This window comes from Leptonotus elevatus, chromosome 5, assembly GCF_054856555.1.
Source record: "Leptonotus elevatus isolate MCC_2025b chromosome 5, RoL_Lele_1.0, whole genome shotgun sequence".
NCBI classification, from domain to species: domain Eukaryota; kingdom Metazoa; phylum Chordata; class Actinopteri; order Syngnathiformes; family Syngnathidae; genus Leptonotus; species Leptonotus elevatus.
The window spans coordinates 10,250,336-10,263,691 of record NC_141243.1 but is presented as its reverse complement, the minus strand read 5'-3'; the positions used below and the strand labels follow the sequence as shown (position 1 = coordinate 10,263,691).

At 39.1% G+C, this 13,356-nt stretch overlaps 1 protein-coding gene across 2 annotated transcripts; it reads right to left on the bottom strand.

The window, feature by feature from the left end:
• Positions 1–715: 715 nt before the first annotated feature.
• On the bottom strand, positions 716–12,550 carry rassf2a (Ras association domain family member 2a). Of its 2 annotated transcripts, none has more exons than XM_086076965.1 (10): positions 12,167–12,550; positions 6,808–6,881; positions 5,872–5,947; positions 5,629–5,780; positions 4,321–4,436; positions 4,110–4,252; positions 3,012–3,165; positions 2,673–2,794; positions 2,486–2,583; positions 716–1,145 (listed from the first exon to the last, which is right to left on the bottom strand). In XM_086076965.1, exons 2-10 carry the CDS (start codon positions 6,858–6,860, stop codon positions 1,076–1,078), a joined length of 984 nt encoding a protein of 327 aa, XP_085933091.1. In that variant the 5' UTR covers positions 6,861–6,881; positions 12,167–12,550; the 3' UTR covers positions 716–1,075. The 2 variants fall into 2 exon arrangements, with proteins under 2 accessions (XP_085933091.1, XP_085933092.1); XM_086076966.1 differs by lacking the exon at positions 12,167–12,550 and adding an exon at positions 9,226–9,301.
• Between the last annotated feature and the right edge of the window lie 806 nt (positions 12,551–13,356).

The following is a 13,356-nucleotide window of genomic DNA, read 5'->3' as shown; positions in this document are numbered from 1 at the left end:
TCTCTTTTTAATTAAATTACAATCATTACTCAACACTTCCATCCCTACATTTCCATATCAGCACGACTTGTTCACATGTGAAGGATTTCATTTAATTGCTTTGCCTCAAAAGTCATCCCCCCCCCAAAAAAAAGAGAAGTTTGAAACATAAAGCATGCACATTCTCAGAATGACATTTGCATGGACTCAGTAAGAAGTACACTACCAGCCAAAATGAAAACAAGATCACTCGAAGACGTCCTATGGGGACAGCGAGCGCAGCGGACACCTTGCGGCGGCGGCGGCTTATCGGCGTCGCAGTGGGCAAATATGACTTGAGTAACAGGCAGACATGAGACAACATGATGGCGTCTGTCTGTGAGCCGCTCGACCCTCTCACTGACCTACTTCCGCCCGGGCTCTGCGTATAAGCTGTGTGGATCACAGAGAACATTAACACCAGAGACGAGCACATACAAGCAAGTCCTGCTTAAAATAACAGCGCCCGAGTCTTTTGTTGTGCTTTCAACATGTCAACATGACATTAATATGATGAATGGATGAATGATGGTGGCGTATATTATTTGAAGGAGTACCTAAAAAGTTGAGGGCAAACCACTGTGCCACCTGCAGTAGGAGACAGTAAGGACCCCGGTGCATTGTGGGTAAAGAAGTAGCCTTTTGGCCTTTGTGCTCATCTGATTTTTATGTATCATCATTTGTGCTTGAGTTGTTGTTGTTTTTTGCAGGCACTTGACTAAAAGCATGACATGATGCTTTAAATGGTTAGCTTCTTTAAGGACTCTCAAATGAAAGTGAAATGTTTGCTTATGTGCCAAGTCCAGGATGTAGCTCACCTCCGACCCAACGTCAGCTGGGATAATCTCCAGCTCACCCGCGACCCGACTGAGGACAACGCGTTATAGAAAACGGATGGCTGGCCAATCAGTTTGTCAGCTTCCCTGAGTCACATTGTGTTGTAAAATGTCCGCACACAATGAAACCTGCTGTCTCGGCGATCCAAATCAGACGCAACAAGATGGCGTCCTCGCTCCGGGTCTCGCATGCTCAAAGCTTGTTGTCGTCCGACACCGGTTCACATACAGGCGGGGCCTTCCGGGAGACAGCCGAGCTGCTTCTCGATGATGCAGCGCAAACCGTTGTACCTGCGCAATAGAAGCAGTTAGGGGTGAAATGTTAGCTAACAAGATTAGGGCCCGACCGATTATAATCGACTGATTATTGGCCTTCAAACATCGGCCAATTGGGCTAAATGGCAGATGAATTTCCCCTTAAAACGTTATCGAAGAAAACCGAAGTTTCCGACGCTGCGAAAGTACCCTGAATGCACCATTTTGCTTGCGTAGCATTGGCAACTAGCAAGCGTGTAGCGTATGTTATTTTGGTTATTCTGTTGTCCCTTAGCACCCGTTAAGCTGTTTAATGACACCTCAGTTGGAGTTAACTGTAAAACTAAACACACGACGTTAAGAATTACATCCACTGTATAGTTAAATACAAAACATGCTTCATTTGTAAAACATCGCTAGCCTAGCGCTAATGCTAACAGGAAGTTAGCATTGAGTTCGGGAGTGTTTTTCCTTTAAATAACGAATATTCACACACAAATGCTGCGGGAAAACATACCCACAGGTGAGATAACACTACGCAAAGGCACAAATTCTTCCCAATGTGAGAAAAACGAGTTATAGAATTCAATCGCAACTTCCTTTTGTACACACTTTTAAGTGTGTACGCCATGGATGCACGGCACCACACTGCCCCCAAGAGGCCAAAACGCACAGGAACAGTCAGTATTCTTATTCTTAGTTTTTTCAGTAGCTATTATTTTAGTTTATTCTATTCTTATTTCACTTTCTTATTAATTTATTTTGTCATTGTCCATTCAAGTTATATTTAAAGTTGATATTTCAAGGATTCAAAGACTTTCTTTTCTCAAGATTCAAGGATGCAAACATAAAAAGATTTTGGTCGCAGGTTAACATAGTAAGTCCCAAGATTTGTGGAAACAAGTTTCATCCTCTACAGCAGTTGTAAAAACAAGTAAGAATAGTTTTATGATTGATGTATAAATCTACACAATAACTTTGTATACTTCATGAAATGTTTTGATAAGGTCATACTATGGACTTGTCATTCAAAGCAGAGAATCTTAATAGCGAAAGTTTGTGCGTAAGTGACACCCACTGAAAAGGAATTAGGGAGGGGGCTAATTTTATGCTTTATATATATATTTTAATAATCGGCAGATTAATCAGTCATCTGTATTTATTCCTGCCAAAAAATGACATCGGCCTAAAAAAACGCATATCGGTCGGCCCCTAAACAAGATGATATTTTGCTAGTCAGCAGATATTTGATTGCCTGATAAAGTTGTTGACTTTGGGTACTTTTTAAAAACTGTGACCAAAAAATTAATAAATAAATAAAATAACAGTAAAACGTTTTCCTTTAATATACTGTGATTGGACACAAGCTCCCGTACCTTCTCCTTAGCTTCTGCACCTCTCTGTCCTCTTCCTCCTTCAGCTTTGTGATGAAGCTCTGCAGCACGGGCATCTCAAACTTGATATACTGCGCCACCTGGTGGATTGGAGGAGGAAACGCACATATGAGCGAGCAGAAAAGAAGCCAGGCTCGTCGTCGGTGTTTGTTTTTGTGTAGATGTTTACATCGTACGTGACTTCTTCTCCCAGATCCTCCTCCATGAGGAAGAGTTTGCACACCTGCTCACACGGACCCTGCATTACTCTCCAAACCAGAGGGAAGTCACTACGCTTCAGTTTCACTCGTTCTGAAACACACACACACACACTTAAAAAAATAAAAGAAATTGTGCAATCTTTGGGACATTTTGAGGTTCTAATGCACTTAGGAGTGAACTTCAAAATCAGCTGACAAGTGCTCTAGAAAATGGATGGCCGGACGATGCAAATTTTATGAGTCGTGCAAGTGAAGCTAATAAAAGAGGATAATGCGTGTATCGTGAGTGAGTGAGTGCTATTACTCACCTCCACTGGCATGGACGAGGTAGAGTGCAAAGTCATCCGGGCTGTTTTCAATCTTAAACTTGTTGAGGAGAACTCTCAGCACTTGAGGCGTGGTCATGCAGCTGTTGATGCGAACGTTGGTCACCGAGCCGAAAGCAGGCGTGAACACGGCTGTCTGAGACACACAAATATCAAAACTAGGGGTCAGGCGATTACATTTTCTTAAATCGTAATTAATCGCACAACTTCAATAGTTAACTCACGATTAATCGCAAATTTTATATCTGTTCTAAATGTACGATAAAATATTTGTTTTCATACTCTTGTTAACATAAAAGTGCGAAAAAATTATTAGAAATATGGCTGCATCTTTCAGTAATTTAATAATAATTCTGAAAATTTAGTTAACATTAAAAATATGTAATGTGCTGTAAAAAATGAGTATGATATGGATTTGTGGTGAAGTCATTTTTCTGCCACTAGATGGCATAATTGCATTTGTAAGACGGTGACAGCGCACTGCATTTTTATTTTCATATTAGGAGCTATCTAATCTTTAACATGAATTAACTTGTGAAATTCTGCACATTTTTTAAGATTGTAAAATGTGAAATTTAAAATACATGCATTATTATTAAATTTATTGCTGCATAGGCGTGCCTGCTGCGTTGCGACTGGAATTCCCTCAGTACAGGCTTTCCAAGGGGGGCCTCTTGGGGGCAGTGTGGTGCCGTGCATCCATGACGTACACACTTAAAAGTGAGTACAAAAGAAAGTTGCGATTACTCGTTAATCGCGCGTAAAAAAAAATTGTGGCGAAAAAGGAAATTTAAATTGACTCCAAATGTACGCACTTATTTTGACACCCCTCATTAAACGTGATTTTTGACTTGTTACGCGACCAAGCTTATAACTTAATTTACTAAATTTTCCCAATTGAAATGCCATGAATCTCTTCCATAAACACATCTTTTGTTGCATGATTTAAATATAGAAAATTTTGAATTTTAAAAGTATAATTAAAAACATAATAAAACCGAATATAAATCAAGCGTAATAATTAAGTGTAACGTCGCAAACATGATTACATTGGTGATACAAAACCCATTTTGGCCTCACCTTGTGGTTGTAGAAGTGGCCATTGATGGAGAAGCGATGGCGTCGGATCTTCCTCTGGTCGCTGGGGGAGCGGCGGTGGACCCGCCTTAGAACGCCGGCGTCACTCTTGGTTCTGAGGAGCTGAGCGAAGCTCTCACTGTCCTCTGTTGGGTCAACGTCACGTAAAACGACTTGCTTCTTCATCACACTTACTGCTAATGAGGACATTCACCTTCAGCATGATCCTCCATCACACCGTTGTCTTCCGATTGGTTGTCAGGCGCCGTCACCTCCACAGTGGGTGGAGTCACGTGTGGCGTTTGTTGATCGTCCGCGCTGTTTGGGGACCTGTCACAGATTGACAGTTGGTTACAGTTTTTCATTTTGTACATGGATTAGACAGTCTACAATAAAGGGGACAACATTAGAGACAACAATTCCATAAATAGGGATCTTCGATACCACTTTTTCAGACAGATACCAAAGCGAGTACTCAAGTACTTATGATACATACAATTTCAATTAACACAAAGGGAGATAATTCAAAACCCTCCACAAATCCCTCTTTTTGACGCACATGATGATTCACCCATGAGTCAATCGTCCGCAGAATGGCAATGTCAGATTTTTCTGCTCTAAGTATCGGTGGCTGGTATCAGCATCCTTCAGGAGTACCAGATACCAACTATAATCAGTTGTTCTTTTTTTTGTAGTTTTTTTAATCCATTAAATAATTGACTGAGTGATAACAATACAATGTAGAATAAACAATTTTGATGTATTTAACGAGCCTTAAGTTTATTTATTATTTCTTGGCTAATTAATTTAAATTCCATTATTTAAAAATAATAATAATAATAATCATTAAAATAAAACATTTTACATACTGTATATTTCTTATTCAATAAACAATTGGTCAATTATTATAAATTTTAAATAATAAAAATGCAAATATTTAGCATTTTTATTATTCAAATAAACTATTTTACATATAAACAATGTTTTATTTATTGTATAAAATAATTGTTTCGTGAAAAAAATAATAATAATAAGACTGAATTATTTTTTGTTAATCTGTCTTACAAATACAACGTAGAATAAACAATTTTGATGTATTTAATGAGCCTTAAGTTAAGTTTATGCATTATTTATTGGCCAATTAATTTCAATTCCATTATTTAAAAAAAAAGTGAATTCAATTTATCACTAAAATGAAACATTTTACATACTGTATATTTCTTATTCATTAAACAATTGGTAAATTATGATAAATTATTTAAAATAATAAAATTAAAAAATGCAAATTATTATCATTTTATCATTCAAATAAACCATTTTACATATAACAACGCTTTATTTATTGTATAAAATAATTAGTTTGTAAAATATAAAAAATGGGATTGAATTATTATTATTTTTTGTTTGCAGATTTACATACAGGTGAAGCGACTACGGATGTATTTTTCCCGCAGCCGTTGACCTTCAACACGCGAACATTTCCGGTCATTGTGGCGTAACTTGATCAGCGTGCGCTTCTCACCCTTGACTGTCCAGAATGCAACCCGAGTGCCAGGATGTAGAGGAGGGAGGGGGTCGGATGCGCTCGTGGTCGTCCTGCATCTGAAGCCTGATTGGTCGCCGCAGCCCCCAAAAGATGTTCAACAGACCCTCCACAATCAGCTCCCCCTCTTCCTGTTAGGGGGGGAGATCAATGAATTACACGGATCGAAGCGCTGTCGGGCCATGTGTGTAAAATGGCCAACGATGTGAAACGCATACAGACCTCTCTGTGCCTGAGCTGTAGATTCTGTCCTTCATAGTAGAGGTTGTATGTTTTCAGATGCGACAGGAAGGTTGCCCTGGAGACGGAGATGGTCACATCTCAGCATCACGCTTTAGCATGTCTCTTTGGTGGAATTGACACTGAATCGTTTACGTGAAACAATTCGGATTTTTTGGAGTACATATTGCATGGAATAACATAGGAGGCCGAAAACCGATATTTGAAGCCGATATACATTTGCATGAAAAAAAAGTTGGTGTCAAAATTGTTAATAAAATAATAATAAAAACTCCAGCACTTGACTGCTTAAATGCCTTCAATGACACGTTTATTAAACAGCTTTTGTGATTTGCAACATGTTAACGCTTTTTTGTTTGCCATCATCTTTTGCACCAACTATACTGTGGCTTCCGCAAACTAACTCCCAAATAGCCGCTAATTTGCGGACTAACTGTTAGCTCGCGGGCTAACCATTCACCCGCACGCGTACCCCGAGATAACTCCCAAATAGCCGCTAAAAACTATTAGGTTAGCCCGCAAGCTAACCTAATAGTCGTTAATTTGCGAGCTAGCCGGTTAGCTCGCGGGCTAACCATTCACCCGCACACGAACTCCCAAATAGCTGCTAATTCGCGAGTTTAACAGTTCACCCACACGCTAACCCCGGGATAACTCCCAAATAGCCTCTAAAAAATGACTATACGGGCTAATAACCGCTAATTGCTGCTTATTGGCCGTTAGCACTGCACGAGCAACCAATCAGATATTGCTGTGGGCGGGCCAATACTGACAGAAAAGAAAAGCGCCTGTCAGGGCAAAAATACGAGTTTTTAATCTATCGGCCGGTCTATCCTTAAATTGGACGTCTTCAGTTGTGTCACTTGAAATACACGTTAAGAGACAATCAGTGGTTTACAATCAAAGTGCGTCGCTTACTTGCTGATAAACTTGTTCTCTCCGACCTGAACCCCGTTGTGAGTGCCATCCATGGTCACGCTGCATGAGAGGAGCTGAAGGGGGAGAAACAAAAGAGGTGCTTGATCATTATCGCCACATGACTCATGACTCCTCGTGACCAGCAGACAAGAGCACAAAAGAGAGACCACAAGATTTATTGCATGGTAACTATTTCCTCCGTGAGGCGGATAAACACTTTGGCTACCACTGCGTAATCTTGTCACGTCCTTCTCCGTGTTTTCTGTGCGTTCATGCCAGCAGGGGGGCAAAAAGAAGCCTCTGTGAGGGTGGACAGGTGCAGGGACACAACACGTGCAACTCGCTAAGCCAAATTCTTTCAGCTGCTCCAAGACACAAGCAGCCAGCAGATGACTGGAGAACCCACAAAATGTGAGCAGAGGTCAAAACGGGAATCGTCTGAACAGCTGTCATGATGTGCAGAGGATGAATCCGCCACATGCTGTTGAAACATTTCCTGTCTAAATCACAAATCACATGACTTCCCTTCAGCGGTCTGATAACACCACGTGATTGGGACTGAGTGGGAATTGGTCTGGTTTGCCAACAACACCAATGGCTCGAGAAGAATGATGTGATGCGTTAACTAGTGCTGTCACTATCGAATATTTTTAGAATCGATTAATCTATCGATTATTTAATCCATGAATTGACTTATCAGATTAATTTTAATTTTGCATTAAAGTGTATTAAAAAGCGCCCCCCCCCCCTCTGATTACTGTCTTTTAACCAGTGATTGGTATTTATTTCGTACTTCATAATGTTCATATTCGTATAATGATTAAAAAAAGGGAGGTTTGATGTTGTGCTATGTTACCGCTTCGGTCATTGTTTTCCAAAGTAAGAACTGATGTTTGCAAATGTCATATTTTCATTAAACACAAAAGATAAGCACTAGTATTTGGACAATTTTAAACAAAAAAAATGCTCCAAACAAGTACTTGATTATTAATTTGATATTCGATTACTTGTCGATTAATCGATTATTTTTGCCAGCTCTAGTGTTAACGACTCTAACGAGTAACATGCTAAGTAGTAGGGCTGCTCGATTATGAAGAAAATATTAATCATGATTAATTTGGTAATTGCCATCGCGATTAGGACAATCATTTGTTTTTTGGTACAAAACAAGAAAATGAAAAAAAATAAAAATTAAGACATACATTTCTTTGAAACTATAATTATGCAAGTTCTTTTTGGACCCAACAAGATTTATTAACCTTATTCACTGCCATTGACAGCTATAAACGTCAAAAATTAATTTGAACTATTTCTATTAGTTTAACATTTTCCCCCATTTTTGTAAAAAAAAAAAAAAAAAAAAAAAAAAAAAAGAGTATGAAAACCTAGAATTTTTTTGTACATTTAGAACAGATATAAAATTTGTGATTAATCGTGAGTTAACTAGTGAAGTCCTGCGATTAATTACGATTACAAATTTGAATTGCCTGATGCCCCTAATTTTTTAATATATATTTTTTTAAATGATTTTTTTTTAATATTCTTTTTTTCTTTTCTTTTTTTACAGAAGAGATTATTAAAAAATTAGGGGTGTCAGGCGATTACAATTTTTAATCGTAATTAATTGCATGACTCACGATTAATCAAATTTTAAATCTGTTCTAATACAATAAAAATATATAGGTTTTCATACTCTTGTTAACAAAAGTGGGAACAATTTTTAAACTAATAGAAATAGTTCAAATTAATTTTTGACATCTATAGTCGTCAATGGCAGTGAATTAGACATTTTAAAATAAAAAAAAAGATGCAAATCTATGAATTTAAACAACTCAAAATTAGTATTAATAATATTTTATTTTTGTTTACGCTTATTCCGATGTTGTAATTGTGGAGTGTAATAATTGAAATTGTCATCGAATTTCAATTAATTGCACAGTTCTACTGAGTAGCTAGCGGGTTATTTGACAGCTTAGCAGCAATACGTGTAAGATTCATGTATTATATATACTATGAAATGAAGGCTAATGTCAAATCATCTTGAAATGTCAAAAACAGTTCACAGAGCCAGACGTCTTTCCAAACCACACAAAAACGGTTCTTAACCTCGGTAGTTTTTGTAATAATCTTGCTTGAAAATAAATAATGATGTCATTTAGTTAGACAGTTTTTGTATCTTAAATTCGCATAATGATCACAAGTTAAAGCAAAATAAAATAAAAATAACTAAAATAAATAATTCGCTTAAGGGCTTGTATCTGGAAAAACTCCTAAATGGGATTACTCACATCTCAAGACATCAATGCTCAATTAGCTACCCCAAAAATGCAGCGGAGCAAACATATTAACAAATAAATTGCATTTAACTGAGTTGATGTAGCATACATGAAGACGGTGATGAGGAGAGTGCGCACATACCAAAAAACGGCGAAAAGTCGTCGGTGTGTTTGTGTGTGTAATATAAAATTGAGTCTTGGTCTCATGAGAGTCTAAAGCAAACTGACAGGGGCGTATAAAGGAAGTGTTCCCCTTCCGCTCTATCACTTCCTCCTTCGCTCAGCCAGTCACACAGGAAGCTGACACGCGACCAAGACTTCCTCAATCCAACGTCAACGCAGACAAATTAGCACCCACGCCCGCAGATTGCCTAAACAAAAAGGTCCACCATCTTAACACGCGCTACATAAAATGAGGCTGTCAATCAGTTCTCAGAATCAAATTAAATATTTAAAAAAGCAATCAGCCGAGCGCTATCAATATTTCAGCGCTTGTATGTCACACCTCAACGGGTGGCGTCAAGCAACAAAACGGAGGTGGTTAGACTTTAATCGAGCAGCCGCGGTCAAGGGCAGACGGGGTTGGGGCTCATTATAGCGTGTGGTCACATTTGATGCTGCAGATCTTCAGTTGATGTGACCTCAACAACGGGATCTGTTCAAAGGTGGGTACACACGAGGGGTGGGAATCTATGAATGTCTCACGATTCGATTCCGATTTTTGGGCCTACGATTCGATTCAGAATCGATTTTTGATTCGGAATGCTTTGATTGACAATAATTTTTGCTTCAATTTATAGATGTTCAAGGAATGGTAATGATCTACTCCAGTCTGACTCGCTAATGCTAATTAGCGCGCTATTCGCGGCACTCAAAAGAACGGCTCCACGCTGGAAAAAAAAAACTTTTATTGGAATAACTTGATCGTGACTTTTTCCCTTCTACTCTCTAATGTGGCTACAACTTAACAGTGTATGAGACCGCGTGGAACCACACTGCCCCTCAGTGGCCAAACCGGGTACAACAGCAACAGCTCTCCCAATAAAAGGCGCACACAGACAAAGGCAAGACAATATAAAATAATTTTAAATAAAATCGATTTTGGGACCTTTAAAATCGATTCTAAATCGTACTAAATGAGAATCGCGATTATTATGAGAATCTATTTTAGTGTACTACACACGCACCCCTTTTTAACCTCTTGGCCATCACGGCTATCGTTCTGTCTGATGCGATGTCACAAACATGGATTCCGTTGTTCAACCAACTTCTTTGCCATCAGAAACACTGACCAACATTCACGATTGTTTGCCTTGACTGTTTTCCCAGTAGGGAGACATGAGAGGAGGAGTCAGGGGTTCGAATGGACATCTCAGTAGACTGAATTCCCTCGTGGCTCATTACGGCATCAGCCAGTCATCGGATTCTGTCTCCCCCCACACTTTTCGCCATCGCCCACTGCTCCTCAGCACAAGCAAACAGATTCACAGATTCTAAACGCTCTCATTTTGTGTGTGATTGTTAAAGAGCACAAATCATTCTGCGTGTAATTAAAACTCATGACCACGACTTTTTTTTTTATCCTAGGAGTCTCTTTTAGTGAGATGAATAGCTTTTAAAACCCTCCTCCCGTCCCCTTTAACCCTCCCAACTTTGCAGATCGCTTCTATTGTCATTAGCGTCATAGCAACACCAGAAACACTGAAGCAAAAAAAAAAAAAAAAAAGTTCCTCCTGCTTCTCGTTAGACATGGCAGGGGCCATTTAAAGCTTGGCAGGCGTGACTGGAAGAGAGATTAGGTCATGTGAAAAAGATGCTACCACCGAAGCACAAATGTACTTTAAGATCAGCCCCATCAAGTTGTTTAATTTATACATCCCGCATGCGTGTCTTATGAATGGGTGCTTTCACATTGCAAATCTGGACCTCTTCACCTTGAATTTCAGAAAGTGTGTTCTTGTATTCTGCATCTCCATGCATGCATCTTAAGGAAGTGTTCATTTAGTTTAGCTAGATAGCTAATTGTGCCGGACTGGAATTGCTCAACTTGGCATTGCAAATCATGCAGTTAGGACGCTGACGCCCATCACTCAACTCTACATTTATAGAACACTTTAAAACAACCATCGCTGTTTTCCGAAGATGGAAAACTGGGGCAGCACGCACAAGGTACAATGAAAACAGCAGAGCCCCCGGAATGGAACCCTATGGAACACCATACGTTCCGTTATACATGTGAATTCATATTGCACATTTTTGTCCGACCAATTTCTTTTTTTGCTCAACATAGTAAGTATGAATGGTTAAAATAATAATAGAAATCACATGACGTACTATCACAGTAGCCACAAGTCGATGACTGAGCGCAAAAAATTACCTGTAGCCAATGATGGGCAAGCAATACATGGATTTTTTTTAAACAATATTTGATTATAAAATGTATAAATATAACCTTTTAATCACAACTGCATGACATAATGGTATTATCAAGTACTGGTCTTCAGAATCTATACTTCTCATGTCTCATTTGTACGTCTATCAAAGCTGACGTAAGGTAAAAATGTGGGGTACAGCCTGGACTGGTCGCCACTTAATTAGACATCCATTCACTCTTGCACAGTTGCACTTACACCATCATTGAGTGGGAATTAAAAACCACAATGTAACCACAATATACCATCATGGACTTGCACACAAAAACATTTCTCTAATAAAAGAAAAGAGTCGACAGCAATTCTTTCATAAATAGTCATGTATGCATTTTCCGTCTTTTTAATGTAATATTTATTGTAACTTTACGTCTGAGGATTTTTTTTTTAATCATACTGCTCATTATTACATAACCAGTCAGTCACAGTGTATGCACATTCCCACTTTGATGCCTCACCAAGCTTTAGACGGAGCCCACACTTCATATTGAGTGTACTGGGCTAGCATCCTTTGAACGAGAAGACGTTCCATAGAATGTTTGTTTTTAAAAACACGAAATGGTGACTGTTAAGATAAAGGCATTTAAAAAAAAAAAAAAAGAATAAAGAGACAATGCCGCAGTCCATTTGTGTTCATATTAAAGAACAGCTTACCGTAAACTACGACGTCGTTGTCGGCGGCGTCAAAAGATTCACTTCCGTTTGTCTCCAGTCGACGTTTTAGTGCGAGTCGCCGGTTGATGTGACGGCAGCTCGCCCTTCGGTTCGGAATCGTCCGACTTCGGTGGCCGTTGCTCGGTCTGCCCGCGTCGTGGTGCTCAGACTCGGGTAGAGCGAGTCCATCTGTCTTGGCGGGCGGCGGAGCTCGCTCCGCGCCTGCCCGGCAGCCAATCAGCGCGCTGGGCCCCCCGACGAGTCTATTGTTCGCCAGACTCACTCACACTTGAATGAAAGCCTCTTGGAACAATGGACGAGACGAGCTGCCAAATAGTGAACACAACCTTGTTGTTATTCGCAAAGGAGCACGTGGTTCACAAACTAACCGCTGGTTGCTTAAGATGGGGGTGTAGAAAGTATCAAAGACAACATGTCACGTGGCAGTGTGGCTTTAAAATGAGCTTTTAAAGTTACATATGTTTTAATAAAACAGATGAGATAGTTGTGGGGAAACACCATCGGACATTGACCTATATTTGCAAACTAAATTTTACTTGCTCCATAAAACTGTATTAAAATGCTCACAACGGTATACAGTACAGTACTTTTTTGTTGTTGTCCAATCAGACTTCACACTCTGTGTTGCCATGTCAATTTAATCTGCCCAGGGCATTCAGAGTCAAGCGGATTTTATGGCAAAGTAATGTGATTGTTGTAAATACACAAAGTGTAATTGTCTTCGCTTTATCTGACAGTAAACTTCAATCGAGAGTGGCATTAAACAGCTTGAAACCTCGAACTTTATTAAAAGAAGAAAAAAAGAAAGAAAGAAAAAGCCCATTAACTGCCAAACTGCTGCTTGTTGAGAAGTCAGTTGAGTTCCGAATACTCGGACTAGTGTTTGTATCTCAAATTTGACCCCCAAGTCAAGGCAAAAAAGAAAGAAAAAAAAAAGTCAAATGACGGCTCAATTAACAAGTCTGGTCTGTCAACCAATTAACCAATCAAATTTAAAATTTGTCCTCCACCCTCGATGGTTTCAGCATTTTTTCATCCTTTGAACAAAACTAGTTGCCCTGCAATTTTGACTTGCAAAATGCCAAATGGAAATGAAAAAATAAAAATTAAAAAATGTGTTTGAAGTTAAGAGGCACTTCAAATGGTTACAGGTGGGTGCTGAGTCCTAA

Coding starts and splice junctions, on each gene's coding strand:
- rassf2a (XM_086076965.1), bottom strand. CDS start 6,860: ATGGATGGCACTCACAACGGGGTTCAGGTCGGAGAGAACAAGTTTATC. Junction 5,781..5,871: donor TACAGCTCAGGCACAGAGAG/GTCTGTATGCGT, acceptor CCCCCCTAACAG/GAAGAGGGGGAGCTGATTGT. Junction 4,253..4,320: donor GATGGAGGATCATGCTGAAG/GTGAATGTCCTC, acceptor TTGACCCAACAG/AGGACAGTGAGAGCTTCGCT.